The sequence below is a fragment of the Grampus griseus genome (assembly GCF_964374135.1).
Source record: "Grampus griseus genome assembly, chromosome: 9".
In the NCBI taxonomy this organism is placed as follows: Eukaryota; Metazoa; Chordata; class Mammalia; order Artiodactyla; family Delphinidae; genus Grampus; species Grampus griseus.
Genome location: NC_139003.1, coordinates 7,327,310 through 7,347,654, shown reverse-complemented (window position 1 = coordinate 7,347,654; position 20,345 = coordinate 7,327,310). Strand labels below are relative to the sequence as shown.

Here is a 20,345-nt window from a genome sequence, read left to right as displayed (position 1 = left end):
GTATGTATGTTAAATTGTAATTTTTGTACCTTTTGAGAAAATACTGTAAACCTAATACACCTTCTTTGTCTTCCTAAAAGGCATTTCACGTTACGTGTACTGTGCCCAGTTCATGTTTTTCTTACATCACTAATGTCTATAATGGCAGGCGGTGTGCGCGTGGCCCTTCAGCTAAATAGACTCCACTGCGCAGGTCCAGCTGGTGGTGACGAGGGTGGAGGTTACGGCACAAAGTCACCATTTCCCTTCACTCCCTACTTGCTCTTTTCTGCTGGCCTTGATTAGTTTTTTTCCAGTTGAAAATATGCAGTAGCTCCCACTGGCTGCTTTTTAAAACAGAAGACTCTCCACATGCTATAGTGTTTGCATCAGTCTGTGTACTTTTAACATTTGTTTTCATTTAACGAGTTTGTTTTATTGCTGTTTCATAGTCTTTATATTTTAACCATCTTATTTCACAACTGGTATTTTTCCTAATCAATGTATGTGTATTAAGCACGAGAGGCAACGTAATCTAATATGGTTGTTTTCTCTGTGTTGTTTTTGGAAGTTCTCACTTAATTTTTTGTGTGTTTGTTTTGGTTTTCATCAGCATTTCTTTCACTGAGGAGTAGCTTTTTTCAGTTTAGAAATGCTCAAGGCTTATTTTCCTATTCCAATATCACACCAACAGATTTTGCAGTAGTTTTCCGTACCCCCCAATCATATTGGTTTGATATTAGTAAATTGTATTGTAAGCAGCTCTCAAAGGCTCGTATAATCCCATTACAGAAAAGACTGAGAACACCTATACTACCAAGCAAAAGACTACAAACAAGTCTCACTTAGAAGAGAGTTGTGGGAATCTTAAGTAAAATGTTAGCAAACTAAATTTATCAGCGAACTAAAGGACAACTGTCCAGAACATAGCATAGCTTTCTAGGAATGAATGCAGGGATGGCTCAACGGTAGCAAATCTAACGTAGTTGACTTTATTAACTGAGAGCTGTATGAACAACTACGTGGTCTTCTTGATTGACACGAGAAAACATTTGATAAGGTCAGTAGCTCTCTCTCTTCTAACTTTGCCGGAAAGTGATTTGCCCAAGGCCCAGTGCAAATTGAGTATTTGATTTTTTCCCCCTACTTATCACAATGCTTGTCTAATGTATAATTTAGCGATTCTAGTCAGATCCACTGATGTGTTCATTTCAGGAGTGAAAATGGACTTTCAATTGGGATGCCTCTTCTGACCTGATTTCATGTTTTAGGCTCTATAAAATGAAAGTTTTCAGTATTTTAAATATGCAGGTACTCTCATAGAGCTCCGGTTTGTTTGGCAGAATACATAGCTTCTTTTTTAGCCATTGTCTTTTTAGAAATTGTCTCATCAAGTCTCTTGATAGATTTTTCTTCAGTTAAGGCTGCTGAAGCAGACAGAATGGCGGAGAGTTCCAAAAGCGCTGCTTTAATGAGCGCGTGTCAGTGACTAGACTCCAGTGGGCACTAAACTAACCTCTTTCAGGAGAGATACAGCCCTGACCTCTCAGTGAGAAAAAGAGAGAGAAGAATGGACCTTCGGAGCCAACTGTTCTTAAATAGGAGCCTGTCTGGTGGTTGGATCATTCTCTATGAATTTATAGGGGTCTTGTTTATAAAGGACTCTTGGGATAAAAGCTTTAAATTTGTATTTTCCCTGAAATCACCTTTCAATTAATAGTTGCTCATAGAATAGAGTGAATGAATCCGTTGTTAAAGGACAAGCATCTATTTTGTAGACATAACGACAAACGGAAGGCAACACTTGAGAAGTGGTTTAAAAACCCCTTTCACTGTCTTTAATTATTAGGCCATTAAAAGGCGTTTGTTTGTTTTTTTTCAAAGTTAACTTAAAGCATATTGCAGAATGCACTTAGAAAAGTGAAGCTCGTTTACTTACATTTAAATGGATTATCTTAAAGGAAAACTTGTTCAGAATGTTTTGGGAAACTTAACAAGTATCTTCTGTTCAGTTTCATTGTGGATATTTTAAATGATTATATGTGAGAATAGATTATGAAATTGAGACACAGTAAAAGATTGCCAAGTTGCCACAGGTAAGGAAATGTAACTTTCCCTCTTCCACCTGTTAATCTGAAAAGAACTGAGCATTTGAATGTTCAGAACCACAGTCTGATATGGTAGTTTGGCTAAGTGGCGCTTGTTTAGTAAATGTTTGCTCATTTGTTTTAAAACACTGTGCCTTTAAAAATTTTTCAGTTCCAAGAACCCAGAAGAAGCAGAACTAGAAGACACGCTCAACCAAGTGGTAAGGTGCTGGATAGTTATGTCGCTATGTTGTAACCTTTTCTCTGACAGGTGGCTTTAAAGTTATTTATATGAGCTATCTGGAATGTGGAAAGTAGTAGAATCATTTATTTTATTTTGAATCTATGATTTTACTCCCTATGTTGAGTCATTAATTTTAGCATTTGTACTTTCCTCATTAGTACTAAGTGTAGACCAACTTAATGTGATTTAAGGGGTTGATGAAAATATTTACTTTAAAGATTACAGGACAGTAATTTTTTTAACTTTTTTTTTTAATTTATTAAAAATTTACTTTTGGCTGTGTTGGGTCTTCGTTGCTGCACGCGCGCTTCCTCTTGTTGCGGTGATTGGGGGCTACTCTTCCTTGTGGTGCACGGGCTTCTCATTGCGGTGGCTTCTCTTGTTGTGGAGCACGGGCTCTAGGCGTGCGGGCTCAGTAGTTGTGGCTCGCCGGCTCTAGAGCGCAGGCTCAGTAGTTGTGGCGCACGGGCTTAGTTGCTCCGCGGCATGTGGGATCTTCCTGGACCAGAGCCCGAACCCGTGTCTCCTGCATTGGCAGGCGGGTTCTTAACCACTGCGCCACCAAGGAAGCAGGACAGTATTTTTTGTCGTCATAAATGTTGACATACAGGGCCGGACAAGACAAAGCACACGTGTTGGTTTCTGGCCTGTGTTTGGTGACAGATTGTAAGTGCGTTAAGTGTGCTCTCGTGGTGGCTTTCTAGATGGTGGTCTTCAAGTACATAGAGGACAAAGACGTGTTTCAGAAGTTCTATGCGAAGATGCTGGCCAAGAGGCTCGTCCATCAGAACAGTGCCAGTGATGATGCCGAAGCGAGCATGATCTCGAAGTTAAAGGTAAGTGTGACCTTTCCCCGAACGATTCCAGCTTTAAGGCATCGGAGTTCTTAGTCTCTCCAGGTTATCAGTTGGGCAAAGCCGTCAATCAGTGATAACACAGAGTCCGTGCAGTGTGCGCTCTGCTACTCCGCTACCGAGAACCCGCCACGGTTGTGATGAGCCCAGGTCTCCCCTCATCAGGCCTCACGTGCTCTCCCGACCACCCTACCAGCCCAGCACACACACCCGGGGGCCCTTCTGTTCCAGCCGAGCCCTGCTCGACGCCCAGCGCCTGCTCCTGCACCTGTGGCCTCAGCTCTGCTCCCGCCACCAAGAACTGCTCCACGTGGCGTGGCCCGTACTCTTGTGCTGTTGGCCTTGAGCGGGCGGGGTGTTTTGTTTTTTTCTGGGCTTGCTTAACAGTTAGTAACCCCACGTCTGCAGGAGGACGTAAAGCGTCAGGGTTAGTTTGCTGTTGAGTCTGTCTTTCTTTATTCCGCCGCCTCTGCACTTAGCCTGCTCGCTGGCCTGTCAAACGCTGCTACATGTTTTGCAGCATGTTTCACTTTGACCCGAAATTATAGTTCCACGGGTATCTTGTTCAGCTCGGGCTGCCGTACCAAAATACCATAGACTGAGTGGCTTGAACAAGAGAGATTTATTCTCAGAGTTCTGGAGGCTGCCGGGAAGTCCAAGATCAAGGTCCCAGCCAGTTCAGTTTCTGGTGAGGGCTCTCTTCCCAGCTTGCTTGGGGCCGCCCGGCCACATCCTCACATGACCGGGAGCGGGGTCGGGGACAGCCTCTCCGTCTCTTCTCACAACCACACTAATCCCAATGTGGCGGAGGCCCGCCCTCATGACCTTTTCTAAACTTAATTATCTCTCTGTGACCTGACTTCCAAATGCCATCAGCACAGGACTGGGGTAGGGGCACCGTTCAGTCTGTGGTAGTGGATGAGAGACATAGCGAACTATGGCATCTTGGTGTTCCCCCACGGGGTCACAAATCCTTGCTCTTTGGGCCTGCGTGATAGTTACTGTGTGTATAAAGTCGTAACCGTTCCATTTATAACTGTATAATTTTTGATAGTGTATGAATTTTAATCAGTGCATGTTTATACCCTGAGACACAGTTAAATGTTAACTAGCTTTAGTAGTACGGTTAAGCGTCTGTCATGTACTGTGATCCCCATTGGATTCCCTGTATACATTTATATTTCTATAGAAATTAATAAGGCAGTTATCTGGGTTCATTTCAGCAAGCTTGTGGTTTCGAGTATACCTCCAAACTTCAGCGGATGTTTCAAGACATCGGTGTAAGCAAAGATCTGAACGAGCAGTTCAAAAAGCACCTGACGAACTCGGAGCCTCTGGACTGTGAGTATGCCCGGCTTTCCGAGCTTCCTTTACAGGCAGGGTTCTCGGAGGAGGTGGCGCTCTTTGTAGCTAGTGAGAGAGATGGTGGATGCCTTATCAGAAATTCAGGGACAGGTAAACAGGAAGTCCTCCCCACAGGCACTGCCCACCTCCTGACTTGTGTGGTGACAGGAGGTGACAGCCTTGGAAGCGTGTTGGCCTTTCCCGGAGGGCCGAGCCGGGCGGGTGGCTTGCGTCCAGGTCCTGAGCCCCGGCCCCTTCTCCTGGCTGACGTGGCCGCCCCACCCCAGGCGTTCGCCATCTCGGGGCTCCACGCACAGTTTAAGTTTCAATGAATGTTTTTTAACCTTAGTTTAATTCCATTCTAGCAGTTTTTTTAATTATAAGAAACTGAATTGACTGTGTAGATAACAGAGTCAGACATGGCTTCCGATTGCCATTGGGGGTCGGGACAGGCGGGTGCCCGGCCTCGTTCGTGGAGGCCAGCTGGGCTCCTGCTGTGAGGTCTGCCTGCTGCAGGAGGTGGCAGGTGATGCTGACATCATCATGTGGTGATTTTATCTTTTTAAATGAAACACGAGGTTTGTACTTTTCCCAAATTGAAAGCACTGTTTCATTGTTAAACTTGACAGCCGTGCCAGCGGACTTGTTGTCAGCCATCTGCGATGATGACGTCACTGTTACGAACAATGTATACGTTATATGTGTGTTAGATATATATAGTCCGTGTGCTATACACAGAGTAATCTGTGCTACACAGAACAAAGAAGTCGATTTACTTTGGGGTTCTCGTTGTCTAGAGTTTGGGGCTCTCGTGCCATCCATGCCTGGTGGCCTCAGGTGCGCCTCAGGGGGACTGAGGTTATTCATGGCAGAAAACTAAAGCAGGTGCAGCCAGACGGGCCCACGATGTTGTAATTCTGCGTTAGAAGAGGAATGAAAAGCTCGCTCTTTGGAGGAGGGAATTTCTGGCTCTTCTTCCCTTTACTGAATTTAATTGAAATTAAATGTGTTCAATGCTTAGTTCTATACTAAAGCAGGATTTTTCATTCAGTATGCTTTCTTTTAATAAAAAGCAATCCATGTGTATCTGACATGTGGCGCTTTTCAGTTCACGGGGCTAATCACATGTATTCCTGGATTTTTCCCCATCCCCCCAGTGGACTTCAGCATTCAAGTTCTGAGTTCTGGATCGTGGCCCTTTCAGCAGTCTTGTACGTTTGCCTTGCCGTCGGAGGTAAGGATGACTCTGTCATCTGTTCGTTCCCTTCGTGTTGAGCAAAGGTGAAAAGGGGCAGCCTCCACCATTATACACGTGCTGTCTGCAGAAGGCCTTCCTGCTAGTCGGCCATGCGGCATTAAACCGGGCGGTGCTAAGGCAGCCGCGAGCCCCGGGCAGGGCAGGAGATCCAGAGGTGCGCCACCCCTGTTCCAGCTCAACAGTGTGTTCATTTACATGGTCATTTACTCTCGAAAGTAGAACCTAACAGTTCTGCGATGAACATCGTGATGATACCTACTTGTCTGGAGCTAAAAACTTTTTGATTGCACCTTCAAGTGCTTAAATCAACGTGCTTTTTTGCAAGAGAGTAAACACTTGATATTTGTATTTTACTGTTCTGTAAGCGTTTTGTCCGGTAAGCTTGGACCAGTGTTTTTTATTTAGAGATGTTGACTGCAGAATATGGTGAGATATATATTCCACAAATGCTCTTCCCCCTCTGTATCCAGCTGGAACGGAGTTACCAGCGATTCACAGCGTTTTATGCCAGCCGTCACAGTGGCAGAAAATTGACATGGTTATATCAGCTGTCAAAAGGAGAATTAGTAACAAACTGCTTCAAAAACAGATACACTTTGCAGGTAAGATCACCTTTTTATTTTGGATTTTTTTTTTTTTAAGTATAAATGAAGACAAGTTACAGAAATTTAGTGTTTCACGCAACAAAATCTGGAGTCAATCTCTGGCAGAATAATACCGTGGTTAAACAGCTTGGATTTTTAAGAGTCAGTGGAGCTGAGTTCTTACTCTCTGTGGCTAAGGGAGAAGTTACTTAATGACACTGAGCCTCACTTTTCTCCTCCACAAAAGGGCGGGCGGGTGTCAGTGCTTCGACTCTGTGTGTGGTGTGAAAAACAAGCGAAATCATGTATTTAATAAGTGTTGGGTACAGCTCCTGCCTGACACACACTAAGTGGTCAGATAGTAGTTTAAAAAGCTGGAGTTTCATGAATTTAATTACGATAATAGCTCTTTCCCTTTGACAGGGCAGTTTCACATTAACAACAACCCTTGGCGCTCACTGTGGTGCTGAGTGCTGTGTGATGATAACTGTAACTTAGGTTCCATTTTATATCTGGGAAACAGAGGATCAGGCAAATTTAAGTGACTTCCTCTGGCTCCGGGCTGATATGCAGCAGAGACGAAATTGCAGTTAAGGTCTTTTCCCTTAAAGAATCCATCTTGAAGAGGGTTTCGCTAGTGTGCTTCTAAAAACAATTATAGATCTGTTGTTAAGTGTTAAGAAACTTCTGACTGCATTCTGCAGACTCAACCTGCTCATTAATTGAAACTTTTAATAGTTCTACCCTGATAAAAGTGTTTGATATTCTGTTACACCAGGTCCAGAGGCCTTTATCCACTTGAATGTGGATTTCTCTACAGCTGACCCTTGAGCAGTGCGGGGCTTAGGGGCATCCGTCCTCCATGCAGTTGAAAATCTGCACATAACTTAGAGTTGGCACCCTGCATCCACGGTACCCTGCATCCACGGTTCCCTTGCATTTGGATTCAACCAGCCTCGGATCTGTAGCACTGTCCTGTTTACTATTGAAAAACAAAATCCACGTATAAGTGGACCCACACAGTTCAAACCTGTGTCAAGGGTCAATTGTACGGTTGGAAATTTTTCTTTATTCCCAAGTATGCATAGAAGAATCTGTGAGTTCATACTTCAGAACCTGAAATCTCAGTGCCCCTTTTTTGATAAGTGGACATTCTGTAAACTTTACTGAGATAATTTACGTAAAAAGACACCCATCTAAGTGTACAGATGGAGTTATGACAAATGTGGACACCTGTGGGGCCACCACCAAGCTGTGGAACATTTATCAGAGACTCGTTTTGCTTTTGGTCACTGCCATCAGAGATGAGAGGCCCCTGCTCATCTCAGGAGAGACCTCAGAGCTGTCAGTCTTGCCCCCCCCCCGCCCCACCCCCTGGGCCCCCCGGGCCATTTTCCTGGCCGCATCCTGAAGTCTGTCAGAGGCACTCACCCCGCCCACACTGCCGCTGCTGCCCCCCCTCCCGTTGACCAGGGTTTTGCCTGGACAAGTGGCGGTGCTTATGGCCCTTTAGTTGTTGCCACGGGTTATGGAAGAGGGGAAGGGAGGAGGGGTTCGCATGGGGCGTGTGGCACGGCGCCCAGGGCTCCCCCAGGAGCGGAGCGCCCTCCCTCAGCGGGCGTCGTTCCCTGCACAGCTTGAGAAATTAAAACCAGTGCATGCTGCCTGGCGCACGGTTTGCTAAAAATACCTCAGAGCGGTTGTGGTTTGCTTTAAACCATTTAAACTTTACATAGTGAAGTACTTAGGAAAAAAAACAAAAAACACCCAAGTATCATACAGCTCAGCTGCAGGTTCCTCTGTCAGTGGTGTGCCAGACACAGTCTTCTTTAGTATTTGTGGAAAATCAGACTTAAAGATGGATGCTCAGTGCTTCTGTCTACACTGGCTGAGTATCTCTGTGTTTATCTATATAAAATGAGTGTGGCTGCATAGATGGTGTGTACACTTAACCCTTGAACCACACGAGCTTGAACCTCACGGGTCGACCATTAGGCAGGTTTTTTCCGTAGTAAATACTCCACAGCCCGGATCCACGGTTGGTTGAATCTGGCTATGAATCCTCAGGTGGGGAGGAAGCACACATACACGGGGCCGAACTTAAGTTACACGTGGCCGCTCAGCGGCTCAGGCTCGGCACCCCTAACCCAGCCCTGCTGCGAGGCATTCAAAGGCCAGCTGTATTTGTACAGACAAAGCATTTGGAAGAAAGTTCAAAATCACTTGAATGTTTGAGAAGGTGGAGAATGACGTCTTTCAGGAAAACGTGGCAGCGTGGTGGAATTAGACACGTTGTCTTCCCTTGCAGATCTGCTTTGGTTTCCGCATCTGTTTGGGAATTGGTTTCATGAGTAGGTTCTTCACGCTCAGGCTCTGCACTCTGGGAGTTGTCCGCGCGTTTAGGTTTTCCTCTCTTTCTTTCATGTGGGGACCCGAAGGCGTCGACGTTCCAGATGGCCATCCTGCTCCAGTACAACACAGAGGACGCGTACGCCGTGCAGCAGCTGACAGACAGCACCCAGATCAAAATGGTACTCCTACCGCCAGCCTCTCTGCTGTGGGAAGCTGGGGGGGGAGGGGGTGGGGGTCTTCTTTGATTTGAAATGGGTATCTGTCTTATGAACATGAATACGCTCTCATTCCAGGGCTCAAGGCATGATTTTTTTTAAATACTAATTTTTAAACTCAATGTAACATATACCTACACACACACACACACACACACACACACACACACACACACACACACACACACACACACACACACACACACACACACACACACACCACGTACACATGATATGCTTTTCTCTCATTCATTTAGCTTGTTCTTAACCCTCTTTCCAGCTAAGCTTTTTCTTACTAAACTTAAATTTTCACTTAATGTTATTCTTCCTATTAATCATTTTTTTATTGCGCTATTTCACATAACATAAAATTCACCATTTTAAAGTATACAGTTCAGTGGTTTTTCACAGGGTTGTATAACCACCGCCACTATCCAATTCCAGAACATTTCCATCACCTTCAGAAGAAGCCCAATACCCACCAGCAATAGCTACCCTTCACCTGTCCTCTCCCCAGCCCCCATGACCACTAATCTACTCTGCTCTGCTCTACTCTTCTCTCTCTCTCTCTCTCTCTCTCTCTCTCTCTCTGGATTTGCCCGCTGTGGACATGTCATATAAGTGGAATAATATGGCACGTGGCTTTTTGTGTCTGCCTTCTTTCACACGGCACAATGTTTTCAGGGCTTATCCCTGTGGGAGCACGTATCTGTATTTCATCCTCTTTTTATGGCCGAAATATGTTCCAGTATATGGATGGACCACCTTATGTCTATCCATTCATCAGCTGATGGACATTTGGGTTGTTTCCACCTTTCAAGTCTTTGTATGAACATATTCTCAGTTCTCTTGGGTATAAATCTAGATGTGGAATTGCTGAGTCATGATAACTTATATTTATCTCTTGAAGGAACTGCCAGACTGTTCCGCAGTGGCTACACCAGCTTGTATTCTCACCAGTAGCGTATGAGGGTCCACTTTCTCCACATCCTTGCCAACATTAGTTGTTATCCATTTTTTTAAAAAATTATACACATCCTAGTGGATATGAAGAAGTGCCGCATTGTGATTATTTGCATTTCCCTAACAACTAATGATGTTTATGCCCATTTTTAATTGGGTTATTTGTCTTTTTTGTTGAGTTGTAAGAATTCTTCTTCATATATTCTGCATAGTAGACCCTTTTCAGATACATGATTTACAAATATTTTCTCTTGTTCTCTGGGTTTTCATTTTCTTAATCACACACATCGTTTTAATTTTGATGAAGTCCACTTTATTTTTCTTCTATTGATTGTGCTTTTGGTGTCATATCTAAGGAACCATTACCTAATCCAAGGTCAGAGATTATTCTTTCCCTGTCTTTTTCTTTTTATTGAAGTACAGTTGACTTTATATATATATATATATATACACACACACACACACACACACACACACACACACATACATTTATTTATTCATGGGCTCAGTAGTTGTGGCTCATAGGCTCTAGAGCGCAGGCTCAGTAGTTGTGGCACATGGGCTTAGTTGCTCCGTGGCATGTGGGATCTTCCTGGACCCACAGGGGATTGAACCCGTGTCCCCTGCATTGGCAGACGGATTCTCAACCACTGTGCCACCAGGGAAGCCCTGACTTTTTATTGAAGTATAATTGAAGTATAAATTAATACATTAGCTTCAGGTGTACAACATAGTGATTGGATATTTTTGTACATGTTTTTTCCCTATTGGTTCGTACTAGCAACCTGTCAAAATCAATTGGCCATAGATGTATGGGTTTCTTTCTGGATTCCCAATTCTTTTCCACTGATCTAAATGTCTGTTCTTATGCCAGTACATTGTCTTGGTTACTGTTGTTTTGTAGTAAGTTTTGGAATTGTGACATCCAACTTCGTTCTTTTTCAAGATTGTGTTGGCTATTCTGGGTCCATATAAGTTTCAGAATCAGCTTGTCCGTTTCTGCAAAAAAGGCAGTTGGAATTGTGATGGGGATTCTGTTAAATCTGTAGATTGCTTTGGAAGGAGAATTGCCGTCCTAACAATATTAAGTCTTCTGTGAACATGGATGTCTTTCCATTTATTCAGACTGTCTCGTATTCTTTTTAAACTGTGTCTCATATTGATAGTTTTCATTATGCAAGCCTTTACACTTCTTTGGTTAAATTTATTCCTAAGTATTTTAAGTTTGATGCTATTGTTAATGGAATTGTTTGTTCATTGCTGGTGTGTAGAAATATAATTATGTATTGAACTTGTATCCTGCAACCTTGCTGAACTCATTTATTCTAATATTTTTTGTGTGGATACTTCAGGGCTTTTTTAATATGTGACCATGTCATCTGCAGATGCAGATAGTTTTACTACTTACTTTTCCTATTTGAATGCCTTTTATTTATTTTTCTTGCCTAATTGCTTTGGATAGAATTCGCAGTACATTGTTGAATACAAGTGGTAAGAACAGGCATCCTTGTCTTGTTCCTGATCTTGGGGGAAGCCTTACAGTCACTTAAGTTTCTCTTAGATGCTGTTTACTAGACTGAAGAAATTCCCTTCTATTCCTAGTTTTTTGTTTTGTTTAGTTTCGTTTTGGTTTTAGTGTTTTTATTATGAAAGAGTGTTGGATTCTGTTTAAATGCTTTTTCTACTGCATTGAGATAACTATGTGCTTTTTGTCCATCAATAATGGTGCATTATGTTGATTTTTTTTTTTTTAATGTTGAATCACCCTTGCATTCTTGGGATAAATACCACTTGGTCATGGTGTATAACGCTCTTTATATGCTGCTGGAATTTATATGTTTGCTGGAATTTTCTTGAGGATTTTTCCATCTTTATTCATAGGAAATTGGTCTGCCATTTTCTTTTGACGATTTTGTCTGGTTTTGGTGTCGGGCTAGTTCTGGCCTCATAGAATGTGAATTAGGAAAGTCATTTATTTGTGAGTCCTGCTTCAAGTTAGTCCAGAATACATTCTCAGTTTCTAATAACAAAACTAATCTGCTTCTCTGCACGTAGGAGTGTTCTTCACTCTTCATTCCTCACCGGAAGGAGGAGGCTTCCTTTGGGGTGGAGGCTTAGGTTGCCCCCAGACCCTGGTGTGGGGCTCTGCCCTCGGTCGGGGACCTGCTTTTCGGAGCTGAGCTCCTGAAAAACTGGCTCAGCCCCTGAGCCAGTTTTTAGTGCAGAGTCGGCTCCCCGTGGGGGGCTGACCCCTCCCCTGCCCTCCACAGTAGGAGTCAGCTTGGCTCGGGAAGGCAGCCTCTGCATCTGTGCCCCGGGCGTGGCCAGCAGCGTCCTCATCCTGCTCTGGACTCTGGGCCAGTCACCACACCAGAGGCCTCTCCAGCTCTCCCTGACCAGGATGGGCTTCCCTTACGTGGGGGGCGGCCCTTTCCGTCCAGGGAGGAGGGGCTGCGCATGTGAGCGGCCTGGTGACTGTCCGATTCCATGGGATCGGGAAGCTGTGGAGCTAAAGGAGAGCTGAGAAACGGTTGACCACCTACTCTCGGGGGGAGGAAGCGGCCCAGAGGCCACACGACGGGCTTAGAGTTCACCAAAGGTGGGTCAGCGGCAGGGTGACGGGCACCATCCCCGTCCTGTTTGTGAGCAGACGGTGTTGTCCACCGTGTCTGGGCCCATGACACTCCCTCTGCTCATTCTTTGCGGTGATCAGTGTTCAAGATGCGCCGTCAGGCATCTAAGAAGATTTAGTCAAAGGAATCAGTTATGCACGATTTCTAATATTTGTAGTAGAATTGTCAGTTTTAATACTAGGTGATCAAGAGCAGAAAGGGGTTGATTTCACTTGTAGGAGTAGGTTTTGGGGACCCTGTAAGAGGCACCATCCCTCTTTTTCCTCCGGGCATATTCTACTTCAGTGACTATTATTTTTCCATAGAAGAATGGACTGTGGGACTGGGGCTGTGGTTCTTATTACAAAGAAAAATGCATTTTCTCTTTTCTCTTTAATTGCAGGACATTTTGGCACAAGTCCTACAGATTTTATTGAAGTCAAAGTTATTGGTATGTTTGTGTACTTTTTATGTTAAGCTAGAAGAAAGCCTTTTCCTGAGATTACGTAGTAACAGTTGTTTTCTTATAGGTCTTGGAAGACGAAAATGCAAATGTTGATGAGGTGGAATTGAAGCCAGATACCTTAATAAAATTATATCTTGGTTATAAAAAGTAAGGAAAATCTAACAAGTAGATGGTCCTAGGCCGTAGACTTATCCCCTGACCCCCAGTGCACTTACTGGTATCACCTCAGATGGGGGGCTGTGAGCACGGTGCCAGGCCTGGCAGGCCTTTGACAGGGTCCTCTGATTCCCTCTGACCCATCCTGGGTGGGTCTCCATTTGACTCTTTCAGCTTTGGGATTTTTCTTCTATTGGCAAATAAATAAGTCTCCTTAAATGGCTCGCCTAGAAAGTTTGGACCTCTGTGTCCCAGTGTCTTGATTTTATTTCACTTGACAGAGTTTGGGAGAGCAGGTTAAGGAACTGAATTTCCTGCAATACAGACATCCTCCTGCTGGCAGAGCAGGAACCCGCCCTGCGGAGAACTAGGGGCTTTTCAGAGAGATGAGTGGCAGGGAAGCGGGAGATGGTCAGTCACACTCTCCACCCTTCGTCTGGGGAGCAAAGCACCTCTTAAAGATTGAAAACAGAAAGAAGCCTTTACTGCGTGCCTTTTAAAACAATAGTGATTGATTTCCTCGATTTTCTTGACAGTAAGAAATTAAGGGTTAACATCAATGTGCCAATGAAAACGGAACAGAAGCAGGAACAAGAAACCACACACAAAAACATCGAGGAAGATCGCAAGCTTCTGATCCAGGTGACACTGGGTGCCTGTCCCCTCGCGTGGGAGGTGGCCGCCGCAGCGGGGGTGGTGCTTCCTCTGGGCTGTGTGTCCTGTGACTTGGGAGTGGTGGCCAGGATGATGGGTGCTTCTGGATGGAGTAGATGGAATAATCGATGAAATAGATGAGAGCAAATACCTGTGGTGAGTTACTAAGATGGGAGGGAGGGAAAGTTGTTTAGCGCAGGGTCAGGCGGCTTCCGTGGCTTCGAAGACTGAACTTTTTCTCATTTTAAAAGTGTTTTCTACTTGGGTTAAATTGCTAAAATTGCTGCTCATAAGACCAAAACATTTTAATGTTTGTTGTGTTGGTGCTGAAACTTAAGTAGATGGAGTTGGCGCCCTGCCCTCTCTGACCTGCGGTGTGCTTGTTACCTGTTAGGAAATCGTAGTCCTCTGCGTGTTTGGCAGCCTTGTTGCTAGTTCTTCTTAATTACTACGGCTACGTTCTTATAACTCTGTTAAACACATTTGTTTTTCTTTCCTTGGTCACACAGGCGGCTATTGTGAGAATTATGAAAATGAGGAAGGTTCTGAAGCACCAGCAGTTACTTGGAGAAGTGCTGACCCAGCTGTCCTCAAGGTTCAAGCCTCGGGTCCCAGTAATTAAGGTACAAGAATTAATAGCAGAAGCATTCAGATTACATTTCAGAAGCCAGAAGAGGTAACCACACTAGGCTGATGGCTGTGTCGCGAAGAAGGAACTTGGCTTAGTCACGTATAATAGGTTTCTGCAAAAGAAAATAGGATGAATTTTTCAACGTTTTATTGAAGCACGTACACAGAGAAGGGCAAAATCCTCAGCATTCAGCTTGCTGACCTTGGCAAAGCGAGCAGCTGCCCCAGACGAGAGGGAGCCTCGCGCTCCCTCCCGGCCCGGTAGCCACGCCCTGGTGTCACCACCGCCGCGTGGCACTTTGCCGCCTTGAACTCTGCCCAGAGGGTCTTGAGAGTCCCGCCCTCCCGCGTCTGCCGAGCCCGCCGACCCCGCCGGGGAGGCGGTCTCCATGGATGTGGCTCGTTGCTCCGGGTCCCCTGGGTGGCCCGCGGCCCCTGGGCACACTCGAGGCTCCTTTCTGGTTGCGGTCATTTCAAACAGAAACTGGGCGGCAGGTACCGCGGGGCGGGTGCGGCTGGAGGGACGGGAGCCGCGGGGGCGGGGCTCCGGGCGGGGAGGCGGCGGTGCCCCAGGGATGGAGGGGGGTCCGTCTCCGTTCCGACCCTGAACATGTTTTTCCCTTTCACTACCTCTTCCTCTTCTAAAAATGGCGCCCAGAAATGCATTGACATTCTGATCGAGAAGGAATATTTGGAGCGAGTGGATGGTGAAAAGGACACCTACAGTTACCTGGCCTAACCCTCCTGGAGGGGTCTGACCGCGGCGCAGCCCCTCGTCCCGTGGGAAGGATGGAGACGAGGCGGCGGCGGCGGCGGCGGCGGCGCCACGCGGACCTCCTGCTCGGCCCGAGGCCCAGGCTCCCATCGCGGGCTCGGGGCGATGAGAACTGCTCAGGATCGCCACACTTCACGTCTGTAAATACGGACACCGACGCCATTTAAGCTAATTTAAGACCAGAGGGGATGGAACCTTCCTCGCTGAGGGCTGCATGCTTCTGCATCCGAATCAACCCATTGGCCACGTGAATGACAGCGGCCGGCCGGGCGGCCCTTCGGAGGCCGGCAGCGCCTGGAGAGCAGGTCTGAATGGACCCACGTGTAATCCGCTATGAAAAACCATTTGTATAGTGTGTTTCATTTTTTAATGTGTGAAAATAAAGAAAATTAAAGGATTTCTGTACAAGTCGCATTTGGTTTTGTTTTAAGTTTTACTAATTTCTATATGTAAATAAAAGACATAATGATTGTGCAAACGGGTATTCCCAGTGTCTTCCTGAGGCCCCAAGGGCTGCCCTCCTGAGACTGGCCTTTGTAAGCTCTTCCCATCTTAAGCCCTTTGTCGTCTTTTTCTCCTCGACGCTTGTGCTCAGCCCCGCGATTTCCTCCAGCGACTGAACGGCAGCTCCCAGGCCTCAGCGCCTCCCATGGCTTCTCTGTGGACACTTGCAAGGCTGGACGGGGTCATCCCGACACCTCCCGTGGGAAGAGTGGCCCCTGTTCCCGGGCGCTGGTCACGAGTGCGGCTTGGGGACCGTGTCTACCACCAGCGCCTCCCTCCTGCTTCCGACCAGTTGTTCGAAGGACAGTCACTCCTCATCCGCGGTCCTGGTGTTGGCGATGTACCACTGTCACTCAGCCCCCAGGCGGTCACTTCCCGGCCCGAGGACAGAAGGAACGGGAGGTGGGAGCAGAGGCCCGGGGAAGGCTCAGTCTCAGGGGCTTCGTGGTCCCCATAAACCACAGGCAACTCCCGTGATGTGAGACGTGAACATGCTTGTCAACACCTATGCGGTCCCTACCTGCCCGGAGGCCAGGTTCCAAGAGCAGGGCCAGAGGAAGACGCCAAAGCTAAGTCCTTACAGTTTCTTGGACCAATCTGGCACCTAACAGGTTAGTTTTTAAAAATTAAAAGTTAAACAGGTTATTAAAAGGAGTAGTAGTAATAGACTAAGCACTTGTGTAATGGTGTCCACTCTTTGTTTTTCTAGTACATTCTTCTTTTTCAAACAATCATAGAAGATTCCCAGTGTGTGAACCAGGCAAAGAGCATTGCCACCACCCCAGGGGACCGTCCCTCCCCCCAGATCCTGCAGTGCCCTGGGGCTCCGAGGACGGCCTAACTGCCCGCGAGTCCTGGCTGGGACCACAGCTCTGCTTCTCCTCTCAACAGTCCATCCGCCTCCGCGACTAACGTGCTGTAAGTAACCACCACGGAGCCAGTTGCCCAGCTTGTGTCTGAGTCTCATCGAGAGTGGGAAGGTAAATTTTAATGAGATTTTGCTGCTGCCTCTTGAGTTCCTCCAGGATGAAGAGTGCCTTTGGTAGGACCTAGGACATCTGTGAGCAAAGGCGGACTGACGGTAGGTGATCGGGTGGTTCCCTCCCGTCCTCAGATTCAGTACCTGTGCCTGCCCACCCCCCTCACACTTGGCAACTGTCCTGTTTAATGGGTGTGGAATAAAAAGCAGCTCAAGACTTTGTGCCTCTGTTCCCTAAACCATATCCTAGCCTAACAAGGACGGCCGGGGCCTCCAAACACAAGCCATGAGAATTGAGTTTCCTGCATTTTTCAGGATAACGTCAATAGTAAGTATCTTCTGAACCTACTTAGGGACAGATGCCCAGGCCTTCTGAAAGCTGTTTGATGCACAGTTGCTACAGGAAGTCCACGCCCTGGGGGAGGGATGGTGGACGGCAGTCCTGGCAGCACCCACAGGAGTTGGTCGGTTGAAGGAAAACCATGTTCCAGGCTATCGCTGTGGTACCGTGGTCTGAGGGCACCATTTCCTCTCGCCTGGGAGGGGAGCAGGCAAGGTGGGGCCCCACTGCCAGGAGCCTCTCTCTCCTGGGCTGGGCTCTTGGACCTCACGTCCACGTTAATGCAAACTGCCAGGCGGTCACCCGGCAGTGCCTTTGTGAGAAGCAGCCAGGGACGCCAGAGTACAGGCCTAAGTAGCAGGTGCAGGGAGAATGAGCTGCAGGACCAAGAGGCACCTGAATTTAACATATTTTTACTGACTGAGCATTTTAAGATGGCCTTACCTATTTGTTGAGGTATCTAATTTTCCTTTGAAAGAAAATTAAGATTTTACCACACCCAGATGAAAAAATCCGACATGCTGACCCATTTGAACTGAATCCCCCTTCTAATGAAGACAATTTCTTTTTTTTTTTTTTAGGAATGGCAATAACTTGTCTGGGTGATTTGATTTTATATACACGAATTTCATCTCCAGTGGCAGCACAGTGACTTGGTCATAATAGGTGAGTGTGGATGGTTTTTTAAAACCTCTTTCTGGAGGTGCGGTTCACATACAAAAAGCTGTGCGGATTTGATGTATTGGACCATTTCTAATACCAGGTGCTACATACACCCGTCACTGGAATTGTTTGTAACAGGCTGGAGGAACAAGCAAGCATTTATTTGAGCTTATTCCAGTAAGAGCCCAAAGCTCATACAACTCCCGGCAGAATACTTACGTTCTTCAAAACGTCCACATGTGAAATCCCTCTTGACGACCCATCTGCAAATCGAAATTACACGATGTTAGTTGACTTTTGGTGGGTGCGGGGGCAGAGGTGGAAATCGGGACTGTTGAGTCACTGACTGGATTCAGTGAAGGCTGGAGGGTGAGTGATTCAGACAATATCAAAAAATAATTAGCGGGACTTCCCCGGCGGTCCAGGGGTTAGGACTCCACGCTCCCACCGCAGGGGGCACGGGTTCGATCCCTGGCCGGGGGAACTAAGATCCTGTATGTCACCCAGCACAGCCAAAAAATAAAAAATAAAAAAAGAGGAAGCAGTTTCCAGGTAGATAATTATAAATTTTTTATAAATTACAAAATATTGAAAAGAATTTTGACACACGGAACGGTGTTGTCATGGTGCCTTCAGATTTGCTTGGGGCAGTTTACTCTGAGGCTGAGGTGCTGCCTGTATTTGGACATCAGGACTGCGGTCAGACATGTGGGCCCTCATGACCATCAGGGGAACAGCTTCAGGACTACAGACACCGGCCAGCTGGGCAGCCTGTTGTCGGGTTCTTTATCCTCAATGAACAATGGGTGGTATCCCTCAACGATGGAAACTATTTGAAACGTATCCGTATCTTGTGATAACTCGTTACACTCATCTCATCCTACGTAGGCGTCTGTTTTCCCTGGTAGGGAGCTAACCACCAGGCTTACCCACATACAAAGTCAATTACCACCTCGGTGAGGGGAGCAAGGGGAAGGGAGAAAAGCACGTACTTAAACTTAGCTTTTGCCAATTTTCTCTGTTAACTGGGTATTTGAATACGTTGTGTCAAGCTCTGTGGTTTTTTTCCCCCATTACAGATAAAGGAAGATCTAAAGCTGCCTGGACCGAAGGACGCTCTTGATCACATGGGATGTAGCCGTGGCTGCGTGTCAACAGTGTTTCTGGTCAGAATCTCCGTGTCCACGAGGTCAGTGGGTAGGTTACTGGAGGTACATTGCAAATCAGGGTACAAAGCCTGCTGTGCACCGAGAATACACACCAGCTGGTGCTCGCAAGGACTGCCGTCCATCGATACAACTGCTGTCTTTCTGCTGCATTTGGGCCTCTGGTGTACTAAACAAGCAGAACCTACCTGAGCTCAAGGACCCACCTCCTGGTGTTGGCGTCTGGGGACAGGTTGGGAGCTACACACAGTAGAAAAGTTGTGGCTGGAATGAGCTGTCAGTAGCTGCTGTTGGGGGCAAGTCATCCCTGGGGCGTCCTGAACAGGCCCACGTGCAGCAGGGAACAGACGGGCTCCGCTGGGGCTGAGTGCCAAGGGCGGGATGCGGTGATCAGGCAAACGCAGGGTGACCCTCCGTGAACAGGTCAGTGACAGGCGGCCGAGTGCAGGTCCCGCTTCCTGGGTGGGGCGTGGGGACAGGACATCCCAGCAGGGTGGCAGAGAAGACACGGCTGACACACAAGACTAGCCCCCAAGGCTGGGTCTCTTCGCTGCCAAAGCCAAGGGGCCCATGAACTGTACGCCAGGACTCAGGTGGCTACGGCTTGTGCGTGGATGCGGTGGGAACCAGTCTTCTCAGCGTTTTGTGTAACTGCAGAGGAAGGTGAGTTCTGACTGCGCTTCCCGTTAACCATTACCACGTTATAAATCAGTGAAAATTTACCAAACTCTAGTAGAGGCAGCTACACACCCGGGCTGACGACAGCCGTCTGGGCTCTCCCACCACGACGGCGTCACTGTGCCACCGCCGCCTGGCCCGAGGAGCAGCGCCACCTCCTTGGGACGTAAGAAAGAAAGAGGGTGTTCTTATTACTTCTTCAAGGAGGTATGAACCTAGTCTGGCTACATATCCCCGTCGTATCTGAAGGGCTGTATCTAGACTCGTGGGATTTAGAGCTAGATCGGTTCTCAGAAGTCGCCTCCTCCGATTGTCTGTTGTTTCACGTGGAGAACGAGGCTTAGAGGGTACGTAGCTGCAGGCCTCTCGGCAGCCGGGGACGTGCCCCGCGCTGGTCTCCGATGCCAGCAGTGAGTCCCTTATTAAATTGTGACGTGTATTAGCGGTAGTAGGTTTATATGTAGGCATATATTTGTTATATTTATTTGGTATTAACTTGCCTAATAAATAGGCAGTATTAGTGAAACCAAGATTTCAGTAGGATGGCTACTGGAAAACCGAAGGAGTTAAATGTTTTTCCCATTAGACTCAGTCGTCTTTTTCTAAAATCAGCTGAGGAAGCTGTGTGACAGATGACAACGACCAGGAGAAGTTCAAGTATTCTTTATTCAAAGTTGAAAAATGTACCACACTGCATTATTGCAAAAATTCACTGGTACAAAACACTTTGCAGCTGGTGAGAAGGCAATAAAAAGTTGATTTTTAAACTCATTACTATAAATTATTCTTACAGTACTTTTAGCAAATTCAGAATTTCAAACTGCATTTTCTTTTTCTAAATC

At 46.6% G+C, this 20,345-nt stretch overlaps 1 protein-coding gene across 3 annotated transcripts in view; it reads left to right on the top strand.

Annotated features, from left to right (window-relative positions):
* CUL1 (cullin 1) overlaps positions 1 to 15,580 on the top strand; it is a 106,639-nt gene extending 91,059 nt beyond the window's left edge. For all 3 annotated transcript variants that reach the window (XM_082662074.1, XM_082662073.1, XM_082662072.1), the window contains exons 12-22: positions 2,239 to 2,287; positions 3,015 to 3,146; positions 4,388 to 4,505; positions 5,666 to 5,742; positions 6,237 to 6,368; positions 8,789 to 8,881; positions 12,896 to 12,943; positions 13,023 to 13,105; positions 13,651 to 13,756; positions 14,278 to 14,391; positions 15,057 to 15,580. In XM_082662074.1, the coding sequence (XP_082518200.1) occupies positions 2,239 to 2,287; positions 3,015 to 3,146; positions 4,388 to 4,505; positions 5,666 to 5,742; positions 6,237 to 6,368; positions 8,789 to 8,881; positions 12,896 to 12,943; positions 13,023 to 13,105; positions 13,651 to 13,756; positions 14,278 to 14,391; positions 15,057 to 15,137 (1,033 nt within the window). In that variant the 3' untranslated portion in view covers positions 15,138 to 15,580. The remainder of the gene's footprint in view (positions 1 to 2,238; positions 2,288 to 3,014; positions 3,147 to 4,387; positions 4,506 to 5,665; positions 5,743 to 6,236; positions 6,369 to 8,788; positions 8,882 to 12,895; positions 12,944 to 13,022; positions 13,106 to 13,650; positions 13,757 to 14,277; positions 14,392 to 15,056) is intronic.
* The last annotated feature ends 4,765 nt before the right edge of the window (positions 15,581 to 20,345 follow it).